The following is a 14,407-nucleotide window of genomic DNA, read 5'->3' on the forward strand; positions in this document are numbered from 1 at the left end:
ACTATGTTGAATAGTAATGGTGAAAGTGGGCACCCTTGTCTTATTCCTGACTTTAGGGGAAATGCTTTTAATTTTTCACCATTGAGGATAATGTTTGCTGTGGGTTTGTCATATATAGCTTTAATTATGTTGAGGTATGTTCCTTCTATTCCTGCTTTCTGGAGAGTTTTTATTATAAATGGATGTTGAATTTTATCAAAGGCTTTCTCTGCATCTATTGAGATAATCATATGGCTTTTATTTTTCAATTTGTTAATGTGGTGTATTACACTGATTGATTTGCAGATATTGAAGAATCCTTGCATCCCTGGGATAAAGCCCACTTGGTCATGGTGTATGATCTTTTTAATGTATTGTTGGATTCTGATTGCTAGAATTTTATTAAGGATTTTTGCATCTATGTTCATCAGTGATATTGGCCTGTAGTTTTCTTTTTTTGTGGCATCTTTGTCAGGTTTTGGTATTGGGGTGATGGTGGCCTCGTAGAATGAGTTTGGATCAAGTACTTTTTAAAAGCTATACCATTTAAATTCTCATAGTAACATATTTTACAGAATTTCAGAAAATTTAAATAACTCGTGTAATTTTATATAGCTAGTGATAAGAGACAGAATAGAATATAAGTCTACGTCTTTTGGACTCTATTCCCAATCTTTTTACCTTCTGAGCAACCAGGGAAGCCCTGAAAGTCTCTCAGTTGTGTCCAGCTCTTTGTGACCCCATGGACTGTAGCCTGCCAGGCTTCTCTTTACATGGGATTTCCCAGGCAAGAATACTGGAGTGGGCTGCCAGTCCCTTCTCCAGGGAATCTTCCCAACCCAGGGATTGAACCCAGGTTTCCTGCATTGCAGGCTGATTCTTTACATCTGAGCCACCAGGAAAGCCCAATCTTTTCTAAAAATGGTTCTACTGTCTCCATGGTTTTACCTTTTCCAGACTGTCATATAGTTAGAATCATATACTTTGTGGCCTTTTCAGATTGGCTTCTTTCACTTAGTAATTGCATTTAAAGTTCCTTGTGTCATTTCATGGCTTGATAGCTCATTTTTTCTTTTATTTATTTATCTTTTTATTGCTAAATAATATTCCATTGTCTGGATATCAATTCAGTTCAGTTCAGTTGCTCAGTCGTGTCTGACTCTTTGTGACCCCATGGACTGCAGCACGCTTCCCTGACCATCACCAACTCCGGGAGTTTGCTCAAACTCATGTCCATTGAGTTGGTGATGCCATCCAACCATCTCATCCTCTGTCATCCCCTTCTCCTCCTGCCTTCAATCTTCCCCAGCATCAGGGTCTTTTCCAATGAGTTAGTTCTTCGCATCAGGTGACCAAAGTATTGGAGTTTCAGCTTCAGCATCAGTCCTTCCAATGACTATTCAGTACTGATTTCCTTTAGGATTGACTGGTTTGATCTCCTTGCAGTCCAAGGGATTCTCAAGAGTCTTATCCAGTACCACAGTTTAAAAGCATCAATTCTTCAGCAGTCAGCTTTCTTTAGGGTCCAAATCTCACATCCATACATGACTACTGGAAAAACCATAGTTTTGACTAGATGGACATTTGTCAGCAAAGTAATGTCTCTCCTTTTTAATATGCTGTTGAGATTGGTCATTGCTTTTCTTCCAAGGAGCAAGCGTCTTTTGATTTCATGGCTGCAGTCACCATCTGCAGTGATTTTGGAGCCCCCCAAAATAAAGTCTGTTACTGTTTCTGTTGTTTCCCTATTTGCCATGAAGTGATGGGACCGAATGCCAAGATCTTAGTTTTCTGAATGTTGAATTTTTAGCCAACTTTTTCACTCCTCTCTCACTTTCATCAAGAGGCTCTTTAGTTACTCTTTACTTTCACCAATGTGATGTCATCTGTGTATCTGAGGTTATTGATATTTCTCCTGGCAATCTTGATTCCAGCTTGTGCTTCATCCAGTCTGGCATTTCTCATGATGTATTCTGCATATAATTTAAATAAGCAGGTTGACAATATACAGCCTTGACATACTCCTTTCCCAATTTGGAACCAGCCTGTCTGGATATACAACAGTTTATTTTTCACCTACTGAAGGACATCTTGGTTGCTTCCAAGTTTGAGAAATTATGAATAAAGCTGCTATAAACATCTGTTTTTGTGTAAACATCAGTTTTCAACTTGCTTGAATTGAATTGGTTTAGTCGATCAGTTGTATCCAGCTCTTTGTGACCCTATGGACTGTACTGCTAGGCTCATCTGTCCATGGGATTTTCCAGGCAAGAATACTGGAATGGGTTGCCATTTCCTTCTCCAGAGGAACTTCCTGACCCAGGGATCAAATTGGTCTCCTGTATTGCAGGCAGTCTCCTACATTGCAGGCAGATTCTTTACCACTGAGACACCAGGGAAGCACTTTGGGTAAATGCCAAAGATTATGATTGCTAAATCATGTGGTAGAATATGGTTAGTTTTGTAGGAAATTGCCAAATTGTCTCCCAAAGTGGCTGGACCATTTCGCATTCCCACTAGCAATGAAGGAGAGAGTTCCCATTGCTCCACATCCTCACTAGCATTTGGTGTTGTTGGTGTTCCAGATTTTGGCCTTTCCAATAGATGTGTAGTGATATCTTGTTTTGATTTTCATTTCCCTAATGACATTTCTTGTTGGGCATATTTTCATATACTTATTTACCATTTGTCTTCTTTGATATGGTGTTTGTTCAGGTTTCTGGCCTATTTTTTAATCTGGTTATTTTTTTTCTTATTGTTGTGTTTTAAGAATTTGTTGTGCATTTTGAATAGCAGTTATCAGATGCGTCTTTTAGAAATATTTTCTCCCAGTCTGTGTCTTGTTTTATTATCTTGACAGTATCTTTTATAGAGCAGAAGGCTTAATGAGGTCCAGCTTATCAATTATTTCTTTCATGAATTGTGCTTTCAGTGTTGTATGTAAAAAGACATCACCAAACCCAAGGTCATCTAGGTTTCTCCTGTGTTATCTCCTAGGAGATCTATGGTTTTGCATTCTATATTTAAGCCTGTGATCCACTCTGAAGAGAGAAAATAAGTAAGAAATAAAAAAGGCAAAAGAGACTAATAGAACACAGATATTGAAATGGTAGACTTAAATCCAAGCATACCATTAGTTACATCAAATGTAAATGGACTAAAAAATCCAATTAAGAGGGGAAAATTTTCAGATTGGATTGAAAAAACAGTTTGGTAACATAACTTTTTCATAAGAGATACATTTTGAATATAGACACATGATTTGAAAGATGGAAAAAGATAAACTATGAAGACATCAATCTTAAGAAAGCTGGTCACGACTATATTAATACCAAGTAGATTCTAAGGTATGGACTACCCCCAAAGTTGAAGACAGCCAGTCAGTTTGTCAGAAATGAATAATAATAATGAACTGAACTGAACTGAATAAATATAAATTTACCTAATCACAGTGCTTCAAAATACAGAAGTATAAATGGACAAAATTAAAAAGAAAAAGACACAAATCTACAGTCATACTAGAGAGCTTAACTTTTTTGAGTAATTGATAGAACAATATACAAAATCAATAAGCAAGCATATAGAAAATTTGAACAACTAATCTACCAACTAAACTTAATTACCACTTATAAAATACTCTACCTAGCAACTATTGATTATACTTTGTTTTCAAATGTACATGAAACTTTCACCAAGATAGACAGTATACTGGATGATAAATTTCAAAGAATTATATATTCTTTAATCACAACAGAATTCAGTTAGAAGTCAGTAACAGTTCCAAAGCTAGAAAATACGTCAACATTTTGAAATTAAGCATCACAATTATAAATAATCCTCGAGTCAAAGAAGAAATCACAAGAATTATTAGAAAATATTTTGTGGGATCTTTGTCAGGTTTTGGTATTAGGGTAAATTGAATGATAATGAAAACAGCATATAAATATTTTGAGGTACAATTAAAGCAGTATTTAGAGGAAAACTTACAGCTTTAAATGTGTATATTAGAAAGGAAAAAGGTTTAGAAACAATTATCTAAGCTTCTATCATAGGGGACTAGAAAAATAAGCCAATAGCAAATAGGGAGAAATGACATAATAAATAGTAGAAATGAAAGAAATAGAAAATGGAAAAACAGAAAAATTGACAAAGCCAAAAGACTGATAAAATTGATAAACCGTAACAATACTGATCAGAAAAAGGAGGATAGTGGGGCTACTACTTTAGGTCCTATAGACTTAAAATTTGATAAAAGCCTCTTTTAAACAACTTCATGTCAATAAATTTGACAGCTTAGATGAGATGGGCAAATTCCTTGAAAAATACACATATCATCATCAACACAGGAAGAAGTTACTTTTATGTTTAGCTCTATGATCCATTTCAAATTAGGCTATATAAATGGTATGAATTAGAAATCAATGAAATTGAGCTCATAATTAAAACTCTTCCCATAAGGAGAGCTTAAGATTGACATAACCTCACTGGTAAATTCTGTCACATATTTAAGGAAGAAATAATATCTATATTATACAAATTCTTTCAGAAAATTGAGGCGGGAACTCTTCCAAGCTTATTTTGGGAGGCCAGCCTAACCCTGACACACAAAATGAACAGGAACATTATCAGAAAAGTAATTACAGACCAGTGTTCCTCATGAACATAGATGCAAAATATTTTCAAATTTACTATAGCTGGTATGTATAAAAAAGTTAATACGTCATGACCAGGCAAAGTTTATTTCAGGAATCAGAGTACGTTCAACTTTCAAAACACAATGTAAAGAAGTGATGGAGCTAGTCATGAAAGTCTGAGGAATAGTTTTTCAGGCAAAGGAAAAAACAGGTGCAGAGGTCTTAAGATAAGAACATACCTGGACTCAGATTCTGGAAGTGAAGTATGTCTAGAGCGAAGGGAATGAAGAGGCAGTTCTTGTTACCCCTGTATTCTGTGGGCACCACCCCTGCTTCATTATTATTCTCATTTCTGCCTCAAGGGTAACAATAAATAAATAAGAATAGTAATGTATCCATTTCCTAGAGGCAAAAAAAAGCTATATTTTCTACAGAACCACTACATCCTTAGGTGTATAATGGTATTCAAGTTTAAGTATTGACACTTACTAAAGTCAGAATTATACCTATAGAGGCTGAACAATTGGCCGGCCTCCAAGAAAGCTCCCAATGTGACCTTCATCTTTACGAAGTCACTTCTAGGCCCAAACTGCCTTTTAGCCTTATTAGCTTAGAAACTTGACCTTGTAAGCATCCCAGGATTGGGGAGATATAAACAAGTGTTACTAGAGTTCACAAATAGCAACTATATAAAACTCAAATGCCAGTTTATTCATTTACAAGAAAGCACAAAACTCTCAAGGAAATCAGAAAACTTGTATCGGTCATTAGTGCTTCTTCTCCTTGTAAGGAAATGACACTGGAAGCCAGATAATCATAAAGCTAGTTACTGAGCATGGGAATCAAGTCCATCACTTGAGTTTGAGTGCTCTTGACCTCTGGCTCTGGACACTCAAGGAGCCAATCTCCATAACAGTGTCATTCTTATCAGAGAGTCGCTGAGTGGGAACTATCTTCACTTGCCCATTTTTATGCTGTGTTCTTCACATAATCCCTTCTGATGGATTATTCTTTCTTTAGTTTATATTACAACCCACCATGCTCCTCTGCCCATGGAGTTTTCCAGGCAAGAATATTGGAGTGAGGTGCCATTTCCTACTCCAGGAGATCTTCCCAACCCAGGGATCAAACCCGCATCCCTTAAGTCTCCCGCATTGGCAGGTGGATTCTTTACTGCTAGCACCACCTGGGAAGCCCAACTTGATATATATCCCTTTGAATATATTTGATATATTAAAATCTTCTTTTGAATATAGTTTCATTACCTAATATGATAATGTTTCTGTTTACTAATTTATTTATAATTCTTTTAAAGTCAGTTTCTGTTTTGCCAACATATCAGGAGGCCTAGTTCACCAGTTTGAATGAACTATCTGAATTTTCAGAATTAAAAAAACTGAAAACTTCAAAAGATATATAAAGCTTTTAGTTATTTATGTGAAGACTTAGTTGATGAGTTTTTATATCAGTATTTTGGAATACCTAGAGTGTCTCTGTCCTAGTTCCCCTGATGCTCTGCAGAACTGTGTTTCCATATAATTGATTTCTTTTGTAATCCCGTGTATTGTATTTTATACATTTAAAAACATTCTAAGAGGGAGTCCGTGGTCCTTGCTATACTATCAAAATGAGCCATGGCATGATAAAGGTAAAGAAACTCTGAGCTCACTAAGGGAGGAGCTCTGAGAGAGAGGGGGGTGCTCCCCTGAGGGTCCCAGGAAGAAGGGCCCCAGTAGAAAGGAAAGCTGAGTTACAGAGAGAAGGGGAGACAGCTTGGGGCAGAGTCTTAAGGCCCCAGAAACCCAGAGTCTTGTCTCTCTACAGCCATCTTAAGCTATAAGCTTTTTTGGCAAATTGGTTACTTTGATAAATGTGGCCTGGTGTTTTGACAAATTGATTCTTTTTTGTATTGACCTAGAGGAGGAGCCTGGTAGGCTGCAGTCCATGGGGTCGCTAAGAGTAGGACACGACTGAACGACTTCACTTTGACTTTTCACTTTCATGCACTGGAGAAGGAAATGGCAAGCCACTCCAGTGTTCTTGCCTGGAGAATCCCAGGGACGGGGGAGCCTGGTGGGCTGCCGTCTCTGGGGTCGCACAGAGTTGGACACGACTGAAGCAACTTAGCAGCAGCAGCAGCACCTTCCTGATTGACTAGAGCTCTCTCTTAATCAGATATGAGAATGAAGGGGTAACTTTCGCAGTCCTACTATTCTATTAATATTATCCTATCAGTTCATTTAAAAAGGACATTTTACCACACCACCGTTACACTCAAAGGAAATACCACGTCATACCATCATAAGATGGCTCTGATTATGACCAGAAAGGCAGATAGTATAAAGTACTTTCAGTATGTGCAGAAATGGAACCCTCCTCCATGCTGGTGAGAATGTAAACTAGTACAACCAGAGTAGAAAACAGCATGGCAATTCCTCAAAATAGAATTATTAAATGACCCAACAGTTCTACTTCAGGGTATATGCCCTGCAAAATTGAAAACAGTCTCTCAAAGGAATATTCATGCACTCACATTCATTGCAGCATTAGTCCCAATAGCCAGAAGTAGGAACAACCCAAATGTCCTTAGATGGATGAACGGATAAACAAAATGTGGTATATATACTGTATCATGTATAAATACTGACCTACTGGCAGGAAAATGGCCTACATTATTTCCCAGATCTTTTAGATCAGTTGGGTCTATATTTCAGTGAACCACTTGATACAGGAAAAAAAAAAACATATCTCTTAACTGGAAACTACTTTGATAAGTAGAAGGCCTTCCATCACAAATGCTTGCCTTGGGTTCAAATCCCAACACCATCATTTACCAGCTGTGAAACCTTGAGTGTGTGACTTAAACTCTTTGACCTTCAGTTTATACAAAAATGGGAATAATAATCTTTACCTCATAAGGAGTTAAGAGGGTTTAATCATATGTAAAAAGCTCTCATCACAGTATCTAACATGTAGTAAGCACTGAATAAATAGTTATAATTACTATTTATTTTTATTAACATTATTATTTATTAAGTAATTTTTAATTGAGTGCTTTCCTATTTAGAGTAGTCAAAATATCCTTTATGGCTGCTTACTATTTTTCTTTCTCAAGCCCTGTTGATATGTGCTCTTCTTTTAATAGGTACAACATAAAAGATATGGTGCAATTCTTAAGCGTTTGCACTGTCAGTTAAATAAGCTTCACTCAAATAGAAGACAATGGCAATGGAACATCCAACAGCTGGAAAAAACTGCTGCTGAACTGAGAAAACGTATTGGAATGAAAGATTAGCATGGCTATAGGGTGTTGTAGGGCCTGGACTATGCCACAAAAATTATGGGATAGAAAGGTGAGAATATCCTTTGGGTCTTAACAACAGCATCCACTATCAAGGGGTTGTCTTAAGGACAGATATATTTTCTCCTTTTTTGAATCAGTCATCTCTTTGTTAAAGTTCCTTCCAACACTATAATTGATAGCAATAGAGAGATAGTAGGAAGGCTCACAGAATAGTGAAAGACTCTGTATGAATATTTTGAGTGTATAAGATGTCCTGAACTCATCAATGCCTATTTATAAACATGTTGCCTTCACTATTATATGAAGCAAACATTTAAAAGAAAGAAGCACTTGAATTTTCAATGATTTGAATTTTTAAGGTATTTTAAATGGTTGTCTGTTTCAGACAACCTGCTCTTTTACCTTGGCTTCAAAGAAGTCCATAAATATTGACATTTATTATAATGTTGTTATGTATTCAAGGCTTTTGATATTTACTTAGTTTTCTCCTTTATCCAGAAGGTAACAATCATTTTTTCTTTGCTGTTGGATAAATGTATTTTAGAGCTTTGCAATGTATACAATCTTTTGTTCACTTTTCTGTCTATACATTCTTACTATTTTATAACTAAATTCAAGTTATAGTATCATGTAAGACAAACATACCACCTCTTGAAAAATGAATGTTAGCCAATGTAGAATAGCATGTATTTTTTCTCATGTATGTCCACAGCCACAAATCAATACTTAATTTGTCACTTCTAGAGTAAAAGTGTTCCTTATTTTGGCTCCATTGAGTCAAATTTTTAGAAGCAGAAATAAATTATTAATTATTTAAGATACGATTTTAAAATACTCTCTTTTAGGATTTAATGAGTTCAAAGCAGTAACATTAAACAAGTATCTCAGGTCCATTTTGTCCTCACTTATCTATGTGCAAAGACTCAGTTAGATTATAGCTGATTTAAAACCTGATATTAATAATCTTATTATGCCTAATAATTGTAGTCCTATTAGGAATTTGCATGGCTAATCACAGCTAACACTTCAAGTGGCTTATGCTGTAACACAGTCAGCTTTGGTCCATGACTCAGAACTAGGTTTTTTTTTTTTTTTTCTTGCTACTTTTTTAGGACTAGGGTTAAGGTTACTAGATCACAGACATAACTTCAAAATGCAAGATTATTAAACTGATAGAAGATACATAGGAGAAAACCTAGATGACCATCAACATAGGGATGTCCTTAGAAACAACACCAAAGGCACAACTCATGAAAGAAATAATTGAAGAGCCAGACGTCATTAAAATTAAAAATGTCTGCTCTGTAATAGACACTGTCAAGAGAGTGATAAGACGAGCCATTGACTGAAAGAAAATATTTGCAAAAGACAAACCTGGTAAAGAACCATTATTTAAAATATAAAGTAAAATTTTAAAACTCAGCAATAAGAAAACAAATAACCAGATTAAAAAATGGGCCAGAGACCTTAACAGATGCCTCACCAGAGAAGATATACAGATGGCAAATAAGCACATGAAAAGATGCTCCACATGAAATGTCATCAGGGAAATGAGAAATAAATCAATGAGGTACTGCCATATACCTATTAGAATGGCCAAAATCTGGAACACCAACACCACCAAAAGTTGATGAGAATGCGGAGCAACAGAGACTTCATTTATTGCTGCTGGGAAGGCAAGTCATTTTAGAAGACTCTTTGACAGTTTCTTACAAAACTAATCATACTCTTAAGATATGGTCCTGCAGTCACACTCTTTGGTATTTATCCAAAGGAGTATAGAAAACCAATGTCCACACCAAATCACAGATGATTATGGCGGCTTTTTTTCATAATTGCCAAAACTTGGAAGCAGCCAAGATGACCTTCAGTAGGTGAATGAGTAAATAAGCTGTGTTACAGGCAAATAATGGAATATTATTCAGTGCTTAAGAAAGAAATATTATCAAGCAATGAAAAGATATGTCAAAACTTCAGTGTATATTACTAAGTGAAAGAAGCCAATCTGAAAAGGTTACCTAAGTTCAACTATATGACATTCTGGAAAAGGCAAAACTAAGGAAACAGTAAAAAGATCAGGGGTTGCCAGGGTCACTAGGGGGTGAGGGGTTAGAGGAGAGATGATTAGGCAGAACACAAAGAATTTTGGGGGAGGCGCTGAAAATATTTTGTATGATACCATAATGATGGATATATGTCATTATACATGTGTCCAAATGCATAGAATGTGCAATACCAAGGATGAATCCTAAGGTAAACTGTGGCCTTTGGGTGATTTTGAGGTAGGTTTACCCTTGGTTTAAAAAAATGTGCCATTCTGGTGAGTAATGTTAATAAGTGGGGGGCCTACACATGTGTGGGAACAGGAAGTATATGGGAAACCTCTTTCTCTCAATTTTGTTGTAAACCTACAACTGTTATAAAAATGTCTTTTTTTTTTAAAGCACTTAGATCCATAGATAATAGTGCATGCAAGTTAGTATTAGTAAAGCATTTTGCAAGGGAAGTGAAATTCTACTTATAAAGGTTGTTTTGTAACCTTGTAAAGTTCACAAGAAAAGTGTTAGTTGCTCAGTCGTGTTGCCCACCAGGCTCCTCTGTCCTTGGAATTCTCCAGGGAAGAGTACTGGAGTGGGTAGCCGTTTCCTTCTGCAGGGTATCTTCCCAACCCAGGGATTGAACCCAAGTCTCCTGCATTGCAGAGAGATTGTTTACTGTGTGAGCCATATAGGGTATAGCAGTTAATATGCAAAGTTCCTATATCATTTTCATTGATTGAACTTGGAATCTTTTGTTCATCCATAAAAATAATTAAGGCCTCCATCAATACTGTGGAAATTTAGGACTATTTTTTGGTGGGGAGAGTCAGTAGATTAAGAAAAACTTGTGGTTTTTCAACTAAAAACTATCTGATTTATTAGTTGCTCATGTTTTCAGTACTATAAATATTTTATTTTTCAAAAATTAAGCTAATGATTAGTAAAGCTAATGATCAGAAAAAGTTATATGCCTGTCATAAATAACTTATCCTGTATTTGTTTACTTAAATTTATAATGTATTTCTAAGGGAAGGATTTTTTCTTTTACTTTTCTGATAAATTTGGCAGGTAATTAATGCGTCTTCTATATCACATTAGCTTACCATATAGCACTTTCTCCTGAATGTTACTGAACTATGACTGAAACAAGGAAAAATGAACTGAAATAGATACTAAAATAGCAGAATAGATTTATTCAATACATAGCTAAGAATGGGATGCGTCATATTGCTTTTTCTCCCCTGTAATGTTCTATTTAAATGATGACTGTGAGGTCTAGATCTTGAGAAACATAAAAATAGCATATGATTTAGTAATGACAGAGTTGCTGCTGACATAACCCAGTAAAGACAGACATGAAGTAATGAAACTTCAATCTCTTAATTAATTAGATGATGTATTCCAAAAGCAAAACCAGAATTAACGTGATAAATAGTTTTAAAAAGCTCTCTGGCATAACAACCATGTAAGAATCAGAATAAAACACTTAAATTACATATATTTGCCAGTATTGCTCAGTCATGTAGCACAAGGTAATTTAGAGGCAATGATAATGCGCTGCCCATCTAAGATACATTTTCAAATTTCTCTTGTCCAAAACATTTATGTCGAGACATACCATCCACCTCATCTACTTATTACTCTCTGTGACATTGTTTTATGTAGAATAGAAATTTGTAATGCCTGTGCTCATATCGGAGAAGCTTCCTCAAGGTGCTCTCAAGACTTATTTTTCCTTGATTGCATAGTGCCTCATTGTGTGTGTGATATAGGAGAAAGCCAACAATCCTGCAGAACCGAGTTGTTTTGTCCTCAGAGACTGCTGCTGCTAAGTGGCTTCAGTCGTGTCCGACTCTGTGCGACGCCATGGTGTTAACTAATTCATGCCCAGTGCACCAGCCAGATGTATCCCTGGGCTGAAGACATCACACAGCTCTTTCCTCAGCCATTGTCAAGCGTCTGTTGCTCCTTAGAGGGATGCTGCTTTGAGGACGCCTCCATCTGTTGGATGTGATATTGACTTGGTTGGGAAGTTAGAAAATGTTGCTATTTTATCTGTGGTTCATACAAGTTTATATAAAGCACTCAATTCTCAAAAGAGTCCATTCTTTTTCTAATCTTTCGCCAATTTAGATTATTCATCCTCTATGCCTTTCAATCTCAATTAATCTGTCAATGTAATTACTCATGCACAGTTTCCTAATAATTAGTCTAATTCTCCCACTTTTCTTTTTCTTTCCATCAAAAAATAGCATTTCCACCTTCAGAGCTTTCCTTTTCTCACTCCCTGAACAGCTCCAGTTGTATCATCTTTAAGCTCCAATTCCCATTTTTGTTGTAACTCAAAGTTTAATTCACTGGCCTAAATACAGATCCTGAACATTGAAGACCATCTTTAATTTGCAACTGTCTTGTGCAGGAGGCTCCATCTTTACTTCGAAATGCGTCACAAAGATAAATTTTCTGCAAAACACTACACAGTCAGTGCTCTGCCCAGATTCTCTCAGATCTTTTTTTAAAATCCTGTTGAATACCCCTCTCCCAAGTGAGCCATAATTTTACTTCCACTAGCTCTCACCTAATACTGTCTGTGGGAGGTTTGCTACCCTCAAAAGGACTTTGCCCAATACAACAGCCTCACTTGGCTTCTTCTTTCCATTCTTGCATCCCTTACTCTCCCAGAACTTCACTCTCCCAGGAGAAACTGGGATAAACTACTTTCTCAGAGTCTGCTTCTGGGGATCCCAAACTAAGTCACCTTGCAAAAATAATTACACACCAAAATCTCTATTTTCAAGAGATGAATATTACTTTACTCCTGTTCCTCATTGCAGATCCGTTCTGCTTCCAGCTGCAGCAGCAACAGAAAATAATAATTTTTAAAAAAGCAAGAAACTTAGCACCTTTGAAATCTAATCACTATTCCATTTCAGTTCAGTTCAGTTCAGTGGCTCAGTTGCGTCCGACTCTTTGCGACCCCATGAATCGCAACACACCAGGCCTCCCTGTCCATCACCAACTCCCGGAGTTCACTCAGACTCACGTCCATCAAGTCAGTGATGCCATCCAGCCATCTCATCCTCTGTCGTCCCCTTCACCTCCTGCCCCCAGTCCCTCCCAGCATCAGACTCTTTTCCAGTGAGTCAGCTCTTTGCATGAGATGGCCAAAGTACTGGAGTTTCAGCTTCAGCGTCATTCCCTCCAAAGAAATCCCAGGGCTGATCTCCTTCAGAATGGACTGGTTGGATCTCCTTGCAGTCCAAGGGACTCTCAAGAGTCTTCTCCAACACCACAGTTCAGAAGCATCAATTCTTCGGCGCTCAGCCTTCTTCACAGTCCAACTTTTACATCCATACATGACCACAGGAAAAAGCATAGCCTTGACTAGATGGACCTTTGTTGGCAAAGTAATGTCTCTGCTTTTGAATATGCTATCTAGGTTGGTCATAACTTTCCTTCCAAGGAGTAAGCGTCTTTTGATTTCATGGCTGCAGTCACCATCTGCAGTGATTTTGGAACCCAGGAAAATAAAGTCTGACACTGTTTCCACTGTATCCCCATCTATTTCCCATGAAGTGATGGGACTGGATGCCATGATCTTCGTTTTCTGAATGTTAAGCTTTAAGCCAACTTTTTCACTCTCCACTTTCACTTTCATCAAGAGGCTTTTGAGTTCCTCTTCACTTTCTGCCATAGGGTGGTGTCATCTGCGTATCTGAGGTTATTGATATTTCTCCCAGCAATCTTGATTCAAGCTTGTGTTTCTTCCAGCCCAGCGTTTCTCATGATGTACTCTGCATGTAAGTTAAATAAGCAGGGTGATAATATACAGCCTTGACGTACTCCTTTTCCTATTTGGAACCAGTCTTTTGTTCCATGTCCAGTTCTAACTGTTGCTTCCTGAGCTGCATATAGGTTTCTCAAGAGGCAAGTCAGGTGGTCTGGTATTCCCATCTCTTTCAAAATTTTCTACAGTTTATTGTTATCCCCACAGTCAAAGGCTTTGGCATAGTCAATAAAGCAGAAATAGATGTTTTTCTGGAACTCTCTTGCTTTTTCATTTAGTATAATTTTAATATTTGTGTTTAAGTTAAAAAGGCAAGCCAAAAGGCACAAACTTTACTCCAGATATTTAGTACAACAGTAAAACTACTATGAGCCTTCAAGTATACTCAGTCAGTTACTGTTTTGTACAGTCATCCTGTTTCTTTTTTCTTTCAACAGTCCTTCCTAATCTTATCCATTTCTTAAAATTAGCTGTTCTCCCTTTTAATCATTGATTATTTCACTACAGCTCAAAACACTACAGTAACAGCCTGCTGCAGATCAAGAGTAATTAGCTCAAAATATTACAAAGAAACGTGGGTCTAGAAGACAGAACATTGTAAAGAGTCAGAGTCATAGCACCTGTCATGATGGCTTCAGATAATTTACAGTCATTGTAAAAGTAT

General features: G+C 36.8%; 1 protein-coding gene across 1 annotated transcript in view; it reads left to right on the forward strand.

Moving 5' to 3' along the window:
- CCDC122 (coiled-coil domain containing 122) overlaps positions 1-12,961 on the forward strand; it is a 38,932-nt gene extending 25,971 nt beyond the window's left edge. The window contains exon 6 of the mRNA XM_006053405.3: positions 7,759-12,961. Within this exon, the coding sequence (XP_006053467.1) occupies positions 7,759-7,908 (150 nt within the window). The 3' untranslated portion in view covers positions 7,909-12,961. The remainder of the gene's footprint in view (positions 1-7,758) is intronic.
- Positions 12,962-14,407: the final 1,446 nt, after the last annotated feature.

This window comes from Bubalus bubalis, chromosome 13 (genome assembly GCF_019923935.1).
Source record: "Bubalus bubalis isolate 160015118507 breed Murrah chromosome 13, NDDB_SH_1, whole genome shotgun sequence".
NCBI lineage: Eukaryota > Metazoa > Chordata > Mammalia > Artiodactyla > Bovidae > Bubalus > Bubalus bubalis.